Here is a 17,700-nt window from a genome sequence, read left to right on the forward strand (position 1 = left end):
TTAGAGTTGTAAATTTCAAGTTTAATGTTGTTAATTGCAAGATTAATGTCGATAATTCCGAGATTAAAGTCGGCAATTTGAAAAAAAAACAAAGAGGATGGCCCTAATACTATTCCGTACAAACAATTTTCAAAAATATTTTAGTTAAAAAATGACACTATCTGCTACCATTTTCCATTCGTCATTTGATATATTTGTACATGCATTAATCTCTTATTGTGTCAGGCTTAATATGACGATACATCTATTTTGATTTTACAGGCATTGGAATAAAGGATTAGTGACAAGTAGGTAATTGTAAATCACATCTTGCAATGGCATCTGAACTATCTAGTACGGAGCATGCTAATCTTTCATACGATGTTTCTACTGTTAAAACATACTTACAGACTTCACTCCCTCCTGGACATGCCCCTCTTGAATCACCAATATATCTTCAAGCGATTGCAGTCATTATGTATACGATAATCATTATTCTTGCCGTCAGTGGTAACGGGATCATATGTTACATTGTGTTCAAGCAACGGCGAATGAGGACAATTATAAACTTTTTCATTGTTAGTTTGGCTTTCAGTGACATTTGTATGGCAATATTTTGTATTCCATTCACATTCTTAGCCAATCTCGTTTTCAACTATTGGCCATTTGGAAATATAATGTGTCCAGTAGTGACGTATTTGCAAGTTGTGACGGTCTTTTTAAGTTCATTTACCCTTGTTGCAATTAGTATAGATCGATATGTGGCCATTTTGTATCCATTAAGAAGGAAAATGACAAAAAAACAAGCATTTATAGTTATAGTCAGTATTTGGACTGTTTCATTTCTGATTCCTATTCCAACAGCAATGACATCCCGAAGTCACAAATATGTTACTACTTCAACAGCTCCGACCTTTTGTGAGGAAATCCTATGGGAAACAGAAATAGCCAGATTAGCATATAATGGGCTTATCTTCTTCCTACAATACATAGTACCATTAAGCATCTTAATTGTAACTTACACAAGAATAATGCTGGTCATACGGACAACCCGAACACCAGGTGAAGCAATGACAGAACGTGATCAACGGATGGCGGAATCAAAACAAAAAGTAAGTTTTATCATAGATTTTCTAAAACTGTATAGTACAGCTAACACATAAATCATGAATTTAAGGACTGTTTTATTCTCAAATACAAGACTTTAACATGTACAAATAAAATAAATATACAAATATTAGTCTTAAAGATTTGCAAAACAGTACCAATTGAAAGATGTCTAAAGATGTCTAAATATTTCTAAATAAGATGGCTAAAACTGTTGATAAGAAATCCTGGAGCCACGTATTAATTCAGTTCTCGTAAATGTGGAAATTGGAAACGCTTTAATTGAGGGATTACTGTTTTTAAAAAATGGCGAATTTGTCGGGGTTTTTTTGTTTTGATCTTTACGTCTTACATTAACACGGCAAAAATGGGGCACAATATCGTATACAATCAGTCATGTAGCTCATCATTATTGTTGGGCGTATTGAAACATTGTTTTCTCTTTGATTGAAAAAAAAACCCTCGAAAACTTACTAACAATTTGAATGATTCTTTTGATACTGATCGTACATAAAAGATAGGAAAATTGTAAAAAAAAAAGTTACGTATTTAAAAATCATAAAAAAAATAAAATTTAAAACGTTTTACAAACTTCAACATACAAAATGTACATGTTCAGTATATTTAATTTTATTTTACTGCAGAATGATGCAAGAATGTAAAATTAGCCTACAAATCTTTAAATAGTAAAAATAAAAGTGATCAGCATTACTTGTGTAAATGACAATATTTTGAAAGCCTCGAAATTTAATGAAAAGCTTAAAAACGTATACACTTAGACGTCGATCTATTTTATTACTCTGAAACCCACAACTACTGTATGGATCTTAACATAAATATTTGTTGTTTTATTGTTTGTGTATCAATTTTGTTGGCATAGTTTGAATTGGAAAACATTTATAAGTGGTATAAACTATAAAATATCTAAGTGTTTTTCATTATAGAATATTTTCGGAAGGTTAAAGAAGGTGAAGATTCTTAAAATATGCTTAAGTTAGTTACGGAGAAATGTGGCGATTATTTGATTACTGTGAATATTTTATGTTCCTTCTTCAACCTACGAAAAAGATAAATAGGTTTAAAATGGATGCATTTAGATACATTTTTTGACTTTTCAGTGTAATATCTGTAAAATTGTTTGAAAAAAATCAAATATAGGAGAAGAAAGTTTACCTAATAAGCTTTAATCTTTTGGTATGTTAGGTGCTAGGGATTATGATATTTTATGACATCCTAGATGAATTCTTTTCCATGTGAAGCCTCAAAAATACATGTAAATGAAAAACTATAAAACGTATGAATTTTTGGTACATTGTATACATATTTTGTTAGTGCATAAACTGAAATATGTACAAATTTTCCTTTCCTCTTTCGTCTACCTTGGACATGCAAATAGTTCCTTGATATATTTTTAGGTGTCTGTTTGTGAACATGGAAAGCAATATGAAGTAATAAGAGCTATGCATTAAAATTTTAAATTACATAGAACAGATATATAAGTGACATAACTTAATTTCCCCTAAAAACCACGAAATTAGATGAAACGACCATAAAATGAATACATTTTGACCTATTTTGCTACTTCAGTTACTGTTGTGCGATAACTCAAAGAAAAAGAAACTAAAAACCTCAAATGTAGTTAAGGAGTCATCAAGGGAATCAAGTTTCTAGCTGGTGCCAAATTCAAAATGGCCGCCAAAACAAAACCTCGAAAAATGAAAACAAAATCTATAAAATTATAAAACTTATTTAAATGTGCATGTATGAAAGATACCTTAATAAATCTTCTTGAGTTGCTGGCATTATAAGCTTAAACATGTGTTTTTACGATAAACATGGCATTTCCAATTCGATGGTAGATTCAAATTTTGTCTACAAGCTGCTGTTGTCTTTCAAAATGGCCGCCGAAATCGTAAAAATTTCAACATTGTTGAATTTTAATGAAAACTGATTTCTATGATAAGCATTTCATTCCAAATTCAACGGTGTCTTCAGAATTTGAGTGAATCTGACCATTTGCTGGTTTTGGCGACTTTTTTGTGTTTTGCTAGCATATAAGGTAGGACTTGTTATTTAGGTCTTTCCCCACAGGAGGGAGGATCGTACGGTTATTCTTTTGATTATTATTATTATTATTATTAATACATGTATAATTATTATTATTTTTTTTCTTCCTGAGCTTCTTAACCCAGATTTGGCAAGGAGAGTATTCGACAAACTGTTACGACACGTCAGGCTATAAATCTAAATCACTATGACAATGTGTTGCTGGAAAATGACACGTTAACGTGCCTTGGGTAATCTCCCCTAACACTGATTTCTCGTTCTTGCATCTATACGAAAAACTTATATTGATATCTAAAAAGGGCATAATGTTTGTCTTGTACTTTGCCAACAAAAATGTCCGTCGGCCAAAGCGATCAAAATAGTCTTCGTGTAAGTTATCTTGTTTTAACCGAAATTAGTTTCAGTCATTTTTTTTAAAGTTTGAAAACCGTAAGGCGTAGAAACTTACGACAGTCACCCTTCATCTTTGGTGACAAATGGTGTTTCCAAAAATGTATCATTCGATAATCTACGGTTACCTTGACCGGTGACCTTGAGCCATGTTATCCAAATTCATCTAAACCGTGATATATATATAGAAGCAAACATGAAAAGGAATAAATAATCATTTTATCAAGATCTACAATAAGTCTATGAAACACCAAACCCTCCGACTAACTATAAGTGAGTTATCGCCTATAAATTGATTTTTAACTAAACTATTAACATGTACAGAGCTAAAATCGTAAGAGATGTTAATGTTAATGTTAATGACAAAGTTCTTCAGGACAAGGAGCTCTATAAGAAAAATATTGGGTTCCTTTTAGTATTTTCAATGCTGTAGGAGTTATTGGCCAAAAACTGTTTTTGTGTTTTTTGTCATAGCAACGACCATTTTCTGTTTGGGAATTGCCTTAATAAATTTTGTCGCGAAAGCTGGAAATGACTGATAGAATGTTATTTTGGTGTCGTCCACTCAAGGGGATGAAAACTTTGTCCTTTTTTCAAATTTTAGCGAAATGTAGTGAATCGGTACTTTTCCATCAATTCCCTTAAATCGCCATTTTTCAGATAAGTATCATAATGACTTATTAAATGACGAAGAAATGACTGAAAAATTGATTGGAAGCAGTTAGATTTATCTTTTTTTTACCACATTGGCGGAAATTGTTAAAAACTGTTTCGACAAATGGTTTGCGACTGAATTATCAAATGACCTTGGCCGTTGACCTTTGACCTTGGTAATTTTAAAAAGCAATTAAGATACTGAACAAGAAAATATATGGCTACTAGGTACTTTTCCATACCAGAAGTACAAAGGATTCGACCGAAGCGTTTAGAATTTGTGTGGGTCTTTGTATAGATATTAGGTCGAAATAATTATACTAAAGTCAGGATTCAAAATGATTTCATAAATTCATATATATCATATTCAATGTTTCATAACAATGACAAAACAAATTCTCAACCTGGGTCTTATAACCATCCAAAAACAGAACTCTTTCGGCCTTTCTAAGATTGGGTCAGGTCGAAGGTTGACATTAAAAAAGGTTGACGGTGAAGGTTGACATCACCGGTTGGCTTATTCTTATTGTCATTATTCGGTAAATTAAGGTGGTTATTTCAACCTTTAAACTTTATTAAAGAAGCCTCATAATTCCTCAAAGGCCATTAATTCATATCCTGTTTAGGGTAATAGCGTCTTAGTGACACGTAAACTAATATATCGGGACTTCCGGGTGAAGGTTGATTCAACCAGCCAGATGGCTAATTTACATATACATTGACCGTACCAGGCTCAACTCTGTTCATAATCTTGGCTCTGACATGGTGGGAGGTTGATATTTTCTGGTCTGGAAACAAATAGAACTCAAGATCTGTTCTGCTCTTGCAGAACTGAGACAAACAGTCCGCTGGAACTAGAAATGCTGCGTTCTTTTATACAACTCATTAACCAATCAGCACGCGTATTTCGGAGAATAATCGATGGCGTACACACTCCCACAAAGTACACATCAAATAAACAATGGCTGCTGATGTAAACAAACGGAGCTTCCAACTCCCAATTTGGATGGTTATAAGCTATTTCTAAAGATCCACACACAAATAGAATAAATAAGAGGTAAACATTTTTAATAAATAGCATTATCTTTCATTCAATGTGGTCAACCAACTGGGAATTCTAACAGATTTTATAGACATTCCATACGATGTCACATTGTAAACAAATGCCGATTTCCAACATAAACAAATTATTAATTTATCTGAAATTTACCTGCTTCTTAGCAAGTAACAGTCAGTCATACTTCTATAAGTATAATACCCCTTGGTCGTTACAATATTATTATTTTTCTCCTGTAAGTTCTTAAAATGGATTTGGCAAGGAAAGTCTGTGACATATTGAAACGACACCATAGATCTAAATTACAAGGACTATGCAAACGGACTAGCGGATTATCGGCACATAAACGCGCTTTGAGTTATCTCCCTCAATACTGATTTTTTATTCTGGCTTTAATAGCTAAAAGCGTTACATATAGAAACAATCGGAAAAGTGCAAAAGTGCATAATGTTTGTCTTTTACTTGGCCAACAAAAATGTCCCGTTGGTCAAAGCAATCACGCTAGTCCTTGTATGAGTTATCTTACTTTAACTGAAATCAGTTTCCGTCATTTTTTTAATTTTGAAAACCGTAAGGCGTAGAAACATAAGACTTTCACCTTTATCCTAGGTGACACATGATGTTTCCAAAATGATATGAACTGTTTCTGCAAAGAATGTGAAACACCATATTTTTGTTGAATTATGAAAGACAAACCCTCCCATTCAGAGCTATTACTACGGATTGGTATTGACTTATGATTCGACTATGCTTTTACTTCCTATTGACCGTCATAAATATTAGGGGCATTACCAACGGGCGGTAATATATACTTCTGCAATCATCTTTAACTTCCTATTTGAACACAGATAAAAATTTCTAAAACTTAATAACAGGTAAAAGAAAATGGACAACAGTTGTAGGGAAAGACCTTTGTAATCGTTTGTGAACGATTGTCTTTTAATTATTATGATTATTATTATTATTATTATCATTATTATTATTATTGTTATGCTATTGTTCTGTTTTCTTATTATTATTCTTTTTTCTTTCTACAAATGATTTTAATTCAGTGTTTCTAGAGAGCATCAATGGAGCAATGAAACATTTTGCCGTTTTGGCGACTTTTGTGTTTTGCTTGGCTAAACCGCGCGCCTAACGCACGAAAAACATGCAATTTTATCGTGCGTTTCGTATGCACGATACATGAACCCTCATAGTGTTCAACAAAAAGGATTCTGGAACAGGGTTCTACAGAAGTTTTATGGTCGTCATCATCCTCGTGGATCGCTACGGTGTATCCATCTGCAACATGAAGACTGATTTGTTCAACGTGTCATAGTTTTCCTTTCCTCTTTCGTCTACCCCGGACTTGACATTTCATTAGCAACTCGGAGGGTGTTTCTAGAAAAGCAGAGGATGCTTACCCTACCAGTGCACCTGGTCCATGCTCCCAGTTTTTAGTGGAGTCCGAGTTGCTCATTTGCTTCTGTTACTTTGTATGTATGATTTTAATTACTTCATGTTCGTTGCTGTGTATGTCTGTTTTCCATGTGTTGTCTTTGTCCCTGGATTGCATTCTTTTGATTACCGCTATACCCTTGGGTCCCTTGATTGCTCTTATGCAGGGCTTATGCAGCCCCATTCCTCCACCTGAGGCACACATCCCAGTTGCTCTTTGGGCAGACCGCCTAGCCCCGGCTCGGTTTCTGAGCACTATTTATTCGCCTTTTACGACAAGCTTAGCGCTGCTGCATGCCTATTCTTTTGACACCCACCTGCACGGGGCAAAGAAATTAGGAAAACTAAACGCAAATGCAAAAACTATCGACATTTTGCTTTTAAATTTGTTGGTTTTACATTCGTTATGTAAACAATTGTATGTAAAGATGTTTTGTGAAAAGTTTGAATTCAATCCTTCCAATAACAATGCAATAAGTTGTGTGTCAAAGAATTACCATATAATAACATATTAAACCAAAGTTTCGCATCTACCCAAAAGAACTTGAGATACTACAGACACTGTAAAGTCAGCCTCATATCTTGACCTACACTTAGAAATCGATGGTAAAGGAAAACTATTGACCAAACTTTACGAAAAACGTGATGACTTTTCATTTAGAATTGTCAACTTTCCTTTCACCTGTGGCAACATCCCTTCGGCTCCTGCGTATGGAGTGTTCATATCACAACTCATACGTTATGCCAGAGCTTGCCGAAACTACGCAGACTTTTTGTATCGCGCTAGAACAAATAGGCTGCTGGAACAGGGTTATGTTGTTACAAGATTGAAGTCATCACTACAGAAGTTTTATGGTCGTCATCGTGAACTCGTGGATCGTTATGGTGTATCCATCAACACCATGAAAACTGATTTATTCAACGGGTCATGGTTTTCTTTTCCTCGTTTGTCTACCCCGGACTTGACTTTTTATGAGCAACTCGGCGGGTGTTTCTAGAAAAGCAGAGGATGCTTACCCTACCAGTGCACCTGGTCCATGTTCCCAGTTTTTAGTGGAGTCCGAGTTGCTCATTTACTTTGGTTACTTTGTATGTATGATTTTAGTTACTTTATGTTCTTTGTTGTGTATGTCTGTTTTCCATGTATTGTCTTTGTCCCTGGATTGCATTCTTTTGATTACCGCTATAACCTTGGGTCCCTTGATTTCTTTGTCGATGTCCACACTTCGTGACAACTTTTGATGTAAAGCATATTTATCATTTAGGTCAGCAATATGAATTTACTTATTTTACACGATCAGTTGACCCTTAAATTGTAAATTTTTGTACAGAATGGTTCAAACAAAATTAAAAAAAAAAAAAGTCGCTTGCGTCTCGGTCGCAATTATAAAAATCGCCACCGGGGTCGAAAATTCAAATTTGTCACGACTTAGATGTAAATTGATATCAAGGTTCTTTGAGTCGTTCCAATCAATAATCTGTGGCTCAATTGGCAATTTGAGCTACGTATCGGCCGCCATTTTCATATTTATTTTATTTCAATTGCAAAACTTAACAATTAAATACAAAATGTCGATAGTTTTTGCATTTGTTTTTTTTTACAATTTTTAAAATTTGTTAGGTCTATCAGACGGAGGCATATTTTAACTATCCAAAAGAGAAAATATAAATATTGACTATCCTTATATTTCGAAATAATGCATTAGCTAACCTTTATTCAAACGGTTTAAAAGAAAAAGACAAAAATGCACAAATTTTGTTATTCTAATGAGCATTTGATATTAACATTTGACCTTGAATTTTCAAAAATTACACCACAAAAAAACGTCTGCGACAGGCTTTAATCGAACCCCTTTTTCATGCCGCGGTTAAACGAATACATCTATCGTGTGTTTACCCTACGGAAGCAAAGTGATGTGTAAATTTACAAAAACGCTCAATAAAATCACGAGAAAAATAGCTTCTCATCCAACTCCCTGGAAATAACAAGATGATTATCATGCATTTGCGTTGAAATTGAAGTGAACGCAAAATGCATATTTTGCTAATCCAAATATTCGAGTTTGAATTCTCTTGCAATATTAACACTAAAAATCAATAATTCTACCACGTTATTTGTATATAGTTTGGGTTGATTTATAGAATCATAACATTTTACAGTTCAATCTTATTCGTCAATTTATTGTAGGGGACATGCAAATGATTCAATGCAGGTCAAGATTTGACATATGCTAATGCTTAAATCCCTTAATAAGTTAAGTGAAAAACAGAACTCTTTTTCAATGTTTGGAAAATTTTACAGAGTGCAAACGGACTGTCTACCAAAGAAAATGTTTTCTATTCCGTCTCTATGTCTGTTTTCTAAAAAGATAATTAAGAAATGTTTGTTTTACTGATATTCTGTACATTTGCAAAAATAACACCTTTTTTTGGTATCAAAATAATTGTTTCAAGTCAGATTTATTTTTTTGCAAGTTTTAGAGAAAGAAAATAGAAAATTAATTTATCAATTCTGTTTAACGTAAATCATGTGTTATGTTGAAAAATGAGTCTGCCGTAGCGGATAAATCGAGGGCATGGCATGCCTCCTCGAGATGTCGGCTGCCTCTCCGTCCGACTCGTTTATGCAAATTCATATTGTTGCTTGGTTGCAAAAGGTTCTGGTTTTGGTTTTGTTGTTTTGGAAACTCGCTCACGGAAGAGTCTTGTGGAGTGGAGATTGACGGTTCATTCTTATTTGAATATTAGCATCGTGGTTTTGTGTCCGTAGCCTGTCGGACAGTGTGTGCTTTCGATGCTGGCCTTGTAAATAAAGATAATTTTGAAGTTTTATGATTTATTGGTCCAAAACCTACACATTGATCAAAATATCATTTTCTGATTATTTAAGGATAATAATACTATGTATGCATTAATATTTGATTAATACCTTTGTTATTTATTCTAGTCGATTAAAATTACGATTAACTTGTCTACTCAAAAGGAAAAAAAATATAAAATTGACTTCTAAAATTCTAATTATGAAAGTAAGAAAAAGCATATTAATATTAAATTGTTTACGTACCTGGTGATTATAAAAGATTTAGTTAATAAAAATGTATGCGTTATTGGTCGAAAACGTACACAGCGATATACCAAAATGCATTTACCAATGAAATCTCACAATTTTATTTTTATTACCAAAGTTGAATAATCGTAACGTACGGAAGCCCATTGAGACTAAAAAAATATTTTTTAGTATACGAATATGAGTTCAATGGGCTTTTGCGGTAATGCCTAATATGTCAAATTCCAAAACAATGGAAGCTATTTCCATCTCTTCAAGGTGTCAGATGCTTACATAAATTATTAGCATAACAATTTAACAAATACGTAAGATTTCAACATATTTAGTCTCTTGCCACATAATAGGTTTTATTTAATATTACAACTACGTCTTTCTTTCGGCTAAATTAGCAAATATGTTAAGAATTAATCAATTTACTTCAGCGGGGAACATATTGTTTTTGTTCTAACTTCTTCTTTCTGGTATACATTTGTCCGCAAAACTTCTTTCAAACGGCTGAATAGGTTTAACCAAACTTGGCCCCAAAATAGGGAACCGTATTTAAATTTACCCAAACATTTTGAAATTTCAAAAATGGCCGCCGTTCAAAAGCAATTTGGACAAAAATCTTTGGTAAAAAATGTTCATTCCAAGGGCTTCTGGGTGGCCAGGTTGAAATTATGAAATGATTTACAAGATAGCCGCCGTTCGAAAAAATTTTAAATTATATAAAATCAACAACAAAATTCAGAGGGCCAAACAAAATAATTTTGGGAGCTTATATGACAATAGGGACATTTGGGGAACATCTGTGTTGGTGTTAAATGCAATTAATATTATTCTTATTTAAATCTTACTCTTGCTCAGTTATATGAAATTTTACTGCTTAAGAATTGCATTACTGAAGATAGCCTTCTTTCGCCCAAAACTCCAGACTTCTTGATTGCCAATTAAAGGTTACAATGCCGAATGTCTTTGTTTCGTTGTAATGATGCATTCGTCCTGTGATCTTACAGCTCTTTTTTTTCTCGTGAAGGCACCTGTCACAGATCTTGTGGATCTTCCATGACTTTTTTTGGTACCATTCGTGCGGCGTTTTCTACATACACACCATACAATCTTCTACCTAATACATTAGAAATGCTGAACACTGTTAACACTATAGATAGAATAATCATTTAGTTCATTTTATGTTCGTAAATTAATATGTGTCGTGTATTAAAGGGTTATTTAAAAAAACATCAGTACAATTATCTAAGAACAAATGTTTGTTACTCTTTTCGATTTTCAATTAAGTTTTTCAAGTAAATAGTCGACAGTCCAAAGGGTTGCATTTAAGGTATAAATTGACTTTTCCGTCGACAACTATGACAACTGTTACTATGGAGTCAATACATTAACACGGGGGATATCATTAAGTACGTTATATATACTATAACAAAGTTGCTTTGTATGTAGTGCTTGAAGCTTTTGTATTTTTTTTTACAGATAATCAAGATGCTAATCACAGTTGTGGTAATCTATGCTATTTGTTGGCTTCCATTAAATATTATCAACTTGATAGGTGCATTAGATCATACGATATTTAATATACGTGGTATGAACTATATATGGATGGCAAGTCATTGGTTGGCAATGAGCAATTGTATGTACAATCCTTTTATATATAGCTGGATGAATGCTAAATTTAGGAATGGCTTTGTTAGAGTGTTAAGCTGCTTTACATGTGGAGTAATAAAAACCCCAGCAATGTTTGAATTACAGCGACTGCGTCGACAAGACACCTTGCTTACTTCGATTAATGGGCAGAGTAGTTTCTCTAAAAGATTTAGTTCGTACAAACAATCGTCATCCAAACGATTGTACAACCCCGTAGTTGAAAAAAACTAAGGTTAACACTGCTAAATAACTATAAGGAACAATATCTGCATAGGTGATCTAATGCGCGAATGCATTTGTGGAGTGGTCAACATACATTTATTATTAATCAGCTGTATTGATCATTAGTCTTAAATTGACATTTAAAAGAGTACTACCAGGTATTTTCATTTCAGGGATATGACATCAGCACAACATTTACACAACCTTATGAGCCTAAGTTACATACTGGTAACTTATTTATTTATTTCTTTATTACAGTATTTCGCAAAATGATAAAGACAGAAATCAATACCATAATATTTATCACATTGAATACAAGCAATAGTATATCAGGTACCGAAAAGTAGCAATTGTTTTACATTCAATAGAAAATTATTGTTGTATGTCAATGTTTAATACTATGGTTACATTCAAAATGAAAGTATTATACGTTTGTTAATAATTAAAATAAATATGTTTTAGAAAACGCGTATTGTAATGTCAGTATCAAAAGAGTATAAAGGATGGTTGTGAGGGAAAGGTAGGTAGGAAGTATTCGCTTAAAAACAATTATTTTATTTTTTATAATATCACTAATGTTTAACTTTCTACGGTATGAAGATAAAAAGCAAATGCATGTAGTTGTTAGCTTAAAATTATACACAGTAAAAAATCTGTGAAGATTGTGCAAACGATGAGACAACGTCGGGCCAAATTAACATCGAACAATCGAACAAATCTCCAATGTTTCTTTACAATCTGTTTCTTTGATAAAGAAAAGAATAGAAATATCTTAGTGGCACACAGAGTATACAAGAATTAATTGGATCTAAAAGTGCTGAAAGAAAACAAGAATGCCCAAGGTTGGATTTGGGTGTAGATACAACAGAAATATTTGCAAGCAATGTCCGGTTCTTACTTCCTTGTCATACAAAGTCTTTACATTCAGAATGATTTTTTGGCTTTTAAAATGTACAAATGTCGCTCGACGTCAGTTCAATGTTTTGAACAAATGTAGCAAGTGAACAAGTCACAAATATGGTTCTGATTTAAAAAATCGAATTGTATGAATACTTTTAAGTTTACAGTTTTACAAATACGTTCTTAAAGAGAAACACGAAATACTCTTGTACGTTTAGATACAAGTGGACCAATGTTGGGCCAATATTGGACTACAGTAATATTAGACAAAAATAAGTCTTTGTTGGTCAATTTAAAAGTCATAGTCATAGTTCAACAAAAAGTCTTTTTTCACTACCATGCACTGCTACATTGGGCCCAACGTTGGCCAACCGTTTTCTACCCAAAAAAACTTAAGCCGACTAAATCTAACAATAATAGCACTCGTACACCTGTTCCTTACTTAAATATTACGTTAGAAAATGACAAACTTTATACAAAGGTTTATGACAAAAGAGATGGTTTTGCTTTTCCTGCTGTTAATTTTCAGTTTCTAGATGGTGATATTCTTGAAACATCCTCCTATGGTATTTACATTTCACAAATGGTCTGTTTTGATCTTACTTGTAGTAAAGTCTCCGATTTTTATGAAGGCAATAAATTACTCACAGAAAAGCTTTTGCACCAGGGGTATCGATATCGTAAACTTCTAAAAGCATTTATTAATTTTTTTCCATCGACAAAAAATTGATTAATAAATATAGTAGCATTTTGCAGGTTCTTAAAAAAAAGCTTAATTTTTTACGGAAATAGAGTCGGTAAAGTAAATTCTTATCGAGAATATTTGATAGGTTTATCGGCGGCTCTTAATAGCTTATTTGTTAAGGATATGATTTCCAAATTATTATCTATTCTTTGAACCTTGGTCTCAAACAACGCTACATAGCTGTATCTGCAAAATATACCACCAAACTTCTTTCAAAACTTCTAACTTCTATACTCACAGCTGTCACAGATGGTCGACAGTCCTACCCGACACTTGTTACTCCCGTTGTGGAATTAATTTAATGTGAATCCTTATAATTCGGAAGATCTTTTGGAAATCCTCAATTCAAGATTGTTATATAAAAAATAACAGTATTAAAACCTATGATTTTTCAACTCTTCTTGTTTTTATTCCCAATACTCAGTTAAATTCCCGACTCAAAACATTATACATCGTTGTTACTCCAAAAAAGAAGGTACACCTAGATACAAATATGTAGTTCTTGGTAGAGATTCATCATACTTTGTAAAAAATAATTCCAAGTCATCTTTTAAATATACCGGAGACGATGTTTTCAAAATTCTCGATTTTTTTTATCGATAACGTATCTGATCAGTGCGGCGGACGCGTATTTAAAAAAAAACGGTCGGCATACCAGTGGGAACAAATTGTGCTTCTCTACTTGCTGACCTATTCTTTCAGTCTTATGAGGCCTTTATAGCTGATCTGATCCAAAAAAAAGAAACATCGTTTAGCTAGATCCTTTAATCTCAGTTTTCGCTATATAGATGACGTTTTTTTTCTTTTTTTTAAATTCTAGTTTCGAAGATTTGATACATTGCATTTACCCCAAAGAACTTGAGATATGGTCGTCATCATGAACTCGTGGATCGTTACGGTGTATCCATTTGCACCATGAAGACTGATTTGTTCAACGTGTCAAAAATGTCCTTTCCTCTTTCGTCTACCCAGGACTTGACTTTATATTAGCAACTCGGCAAGTGTTCTAGAAAAGCGGTGGACGCTTACCATACCTATCCATGCTCTCAGTTTTAAGTGGAGTCCGAGTTGCTCATTTTCTTTTGTTACTTTTTATGTATTACATTTTGTATTTTTGTTATTCTACGTTCTTTGTTGTGTCTGTCTGTTTTCCATGTCTGGTCGTTGTTCTTGGATTTCCGCTAGAATCTTGGTTCCCTTGATTATTCTTTCACAAAAAAAGATATTCGAGCAATGATTTAAACTTACCTTAATATTAAGTCATTTTTGGGTATTGCTCTACATCGAATCTTGCATATTTTGTACTTTATATTACTACTCGCAATCTGTAGTTACTGATTATTTCCAACACTGGTAGTTTTAATGGTATTGTTATTCTTTAATATGTTTTGAGCCAGTTTTTAGTTCTTGAATTGGATATATCATTGATTTATATGTTGTATGTTGAGATATTCCATGGAGAGAATTGGATGTGTTACATATATTGAGTGACTTTTATAGTGTATTTGTTGTTAAAGTTCATTTGTGAGGTTACATTTGATGACATAGTTAAGGCCTGATTAAGCTAGTTTAATACCAGATGAATACACCATAGTTATTAATTTGTCTTGTGTCATTGAATTACTTTTTAGTTTGAGTTTGAAGAATTGGCATCCTTCTTAAACCGAAGATTTTATTACTTTTATGTTGCTGGGGCCTTTCAGAGCTTATTTCAAGAGGTATTTACACTTGTTGACCTTTTGTCAATCTCTGAAAGTATTTACAATTTTGTACTTAGGCTATACACAAGTACGTATTTATTACGTTTCACCATATCTGTTCTTTTTTCTATACAATTATCCTGTATGACACCCCTTTCACAATGGCAAACGAGAGAAATGAACGTGAAGATATCGGTAATGTGAGTCAATATAAGGAGAATAGACATGATGAATATGTGTAAGAAAAAAAAAACCCACCGGGATGAAAAATGTCAGCTCAAGGCCACGCATGGATCTTCACTGAACGAAGAAGAAACCCTTACACCACAGGGCAGGCTACAGCTGGACCAAATTCATTGATCTTTACAATTCTTTATTTTTTGTCAATCACTGATATGTGTCCCTGCATTGACTATCGTTTTCGTCAATCATAACATTCCCTCTTTTCAATGTTATATAATAGCTATTCAAACATGGTCGTACCACTGCTTCTTACACAATCGTACATGTAGCAACTTTTCGTGGAACTTTTGTAATTGTTCTTGTAACTATGAGATATGTGCTAATGGTATCACCGCATGAGGCCACCGCCATCATCTCTTTTGGTGTTCTATTTTGTATAATTATGTAGCTATTGTGTTTGATTGCTTGGTGAATTATTGTATTCAAAAGTTTAAACGTACGTGTACAAATGTAAGCATCATTATTGATAATTACTGTGGTGGTATAGTTTTTCGATTGTTAAAACTTTCTATATCTAAAAGACTAAAAGCAGTTTAGATACCGGTATGAATGCCAGCTACCTCTTAATAGTCAACTGGTCTGTAAATTCAACTATGTTGCCCGCAAGTGACATTTACAGTCTTGAATTACAATTTAACATATTAAGATTAAAAACTCACCACTGAATGTTCGTACGCACATGGTTTCAATCAAGCAATTATTTAGATATGTATTCATTTCATTTGGTTTTATCCTAAAACTATAGGTTAATAAAAATCCGTTAACTTTAACTTCAGAACAAACAGAGACTCAATTCAGTCAAATTCAGATCTTAAGCTAATGCAAGTCTATTGATAAATATAATTGTAAAGTTACCATCAAAGTCTTTTCTCTTGGATTTACGTTCTTCTACACCTATCCCCTGTTACCGCCATAGATTGCGGTCGCACCCCACTGCCTATATACTATGCATGGCTTTGTTGTAAACCTATCTGTACAAGCCTAGGTGTATGATTAGATCATCCTGCATAGTTCTATTTTAAGTGGTGAGTAATGTATACCTTTTTCGTTAGTTGATTCTGATTCTGCGCAATAGTGGACGTAGTTTATTTATGATGCTTCTTTATGTGCCATGCTTTTCACTAAGAGCTTCTTGCAATACTGATTTACTCTTTGACCTTAAAGACGCTCCTCCACGAAAACGCAAGTCACTTGATTGCAAATCTGTTTCCTGATTGGCCAAGTACTTAAAACTTAGTGGCGTTCGAAAAAAAAAAACTGTATCGTAAATAGAAGTTTGGTCCATTAAATTTCAAAATTTACTCATTTGTTCCCATACTATTACGAGCTTGTGATTTCGAAAATTTTCACATGTTTAACGTTCCCTTGACGAAAAACTTTTTCCTTTGAGGAAATTTCAATTCAATAAATTTCCTGAAAGAAAAAGTTTTTCCTAGAGGAAATGCTTGTTTTGAAATTTCCTTTCAGAAAATTTGACATGATAGTATTTTGTTCTTATGGAAATGAAATTTCCTCAAAGGAAATAATAATTTCCTAAAAGAAAAAGAGATTTCCTCGAAGGAAATCAGAATTCCTCTGAGGAAATCTGGTTTGAAATGCTTACTGTGCTTAGATGGTAAGCATGGTAAGAATATAACTTATGTCAATGTTTTACTAGGATGTTAGTGCATCATCTCTGACAAAATTTGTTCTGCTGCGACTTAAAATAACGAAGACTATTTTGCACTCACTGGATTGCTAACTTGTCCCGAGGACTGTTCATATTATAAATAATATGGCCGATCAGACGCATTTGTGAGGACCTATTTTAAAACTAAAAAAATCTCTACTATTTTCCACTATTTGTATTATTATTTTTTTTAAAGGGCAGTCATGTTGGATTTCTTAAAATGACATCGTAAAATGGCAAATGGTGCCCGATTTTTGTGCCAAATTTGGTTTCATTCTATTCAAACGTTTCTGAGATCCCCGTGGAGAAGGAAATAGTTACAATGATAATAATGCAAAGAAGAAAAAAAAGAAAAAACGAACAAAAACAATATGTTCCCAACTTCGTTTGGGCAAAATAATCGTGTGAAATAAATATACATGTTGCAATGTGATAAATGACTAAATGGCATAAATATGTTTTTGATAGTGACTCTGTCACCGTTCCTATCAGATGTGCCCGCTATCAGTTATTCAAACGGCGGGTGTTTCTAGAAAAGCAGAGGACGCTTACCCTACCGGTGCACCTGGTCCATGCTCCCAGTTTTAGTGGAGTCCGAGTTGCTCATTTACTTTTGTTACTTTGTATGTATGATTTTAGTTACTTTATGTTCTTTGTTGTGTATGTCTGTTTTCCATGTCTGGTCTTTGTCCCTGGATTACATTCTTTTGATTACCGCTATAACCTTGGTTCCCTTGATTACTTTTTCAAACAAGAACGATATTGTAAACTTATGTCAAATGATACAAGCAAACTTCGTACACACAGAAAATTTAAAAATAC

The 17,700-nt window shown here is 33.3% G+C and overlaps 1 protein-coding gene across 1 annotated transcript; it reads left to right on the forward strand.

Annotated features, from left to right (window-relative positions):
• Positions 1–267: 267 nt before the first annotated feature.
• On the forward strand, positions 268–11,789 carry LOC148620275 (RYamide receptor-like). Its single transcript, XM_088576998.1, has 2 exons — positions 268–1,091; positions 11,229–11,789. The coding sequence occupies exons 1-2, from the start codon at positions 315–317 to the stop codon at positions 11,628–11,630; spliced, it is 1,179 nt and encodes a 392-aa protein (XP_088433124.1). The 5' UTR covers positions 268–314; the 3' UTR covers positions 11,631–11,789.
• The last annotated feature ends 5,911 nt before the right edge of the window (positions 11,790–17,700 follow it).

This window comes from Perna viridis, chromosome 4, assembly GCF_037379345.1.
Source record: "Perna viridis isolate PV_CMFRI_1.1 ecotype Kerala chromosome 4, ASM3737934v1, whole genome shotgun sequence".
Taxonomy (NCBI): Eukaryota; Metazoa; Mollusca; class Bivalvia; order Mytilida; family Mytilidae; genus Perna; species Perna viridis.

What these genes read in the sequence shown, in the direction of transcription:
- LOC148620275 (XM_088576998.1), top strand. Translation starts at nt 315, where the DNA reads ATGGCATCTGAACTATCTAGTACGGAGCATGCTAATCTTTCATACGAT. An exon ending in TGGCGGAATCAAAACAAAAA is followed by an intron (nt 1,092 to 11,228) that starts GTAAGTTTTATC and finishes TTTTTTTTACAG; the next exon opens with ATAATCAAGATGCTAATCAC.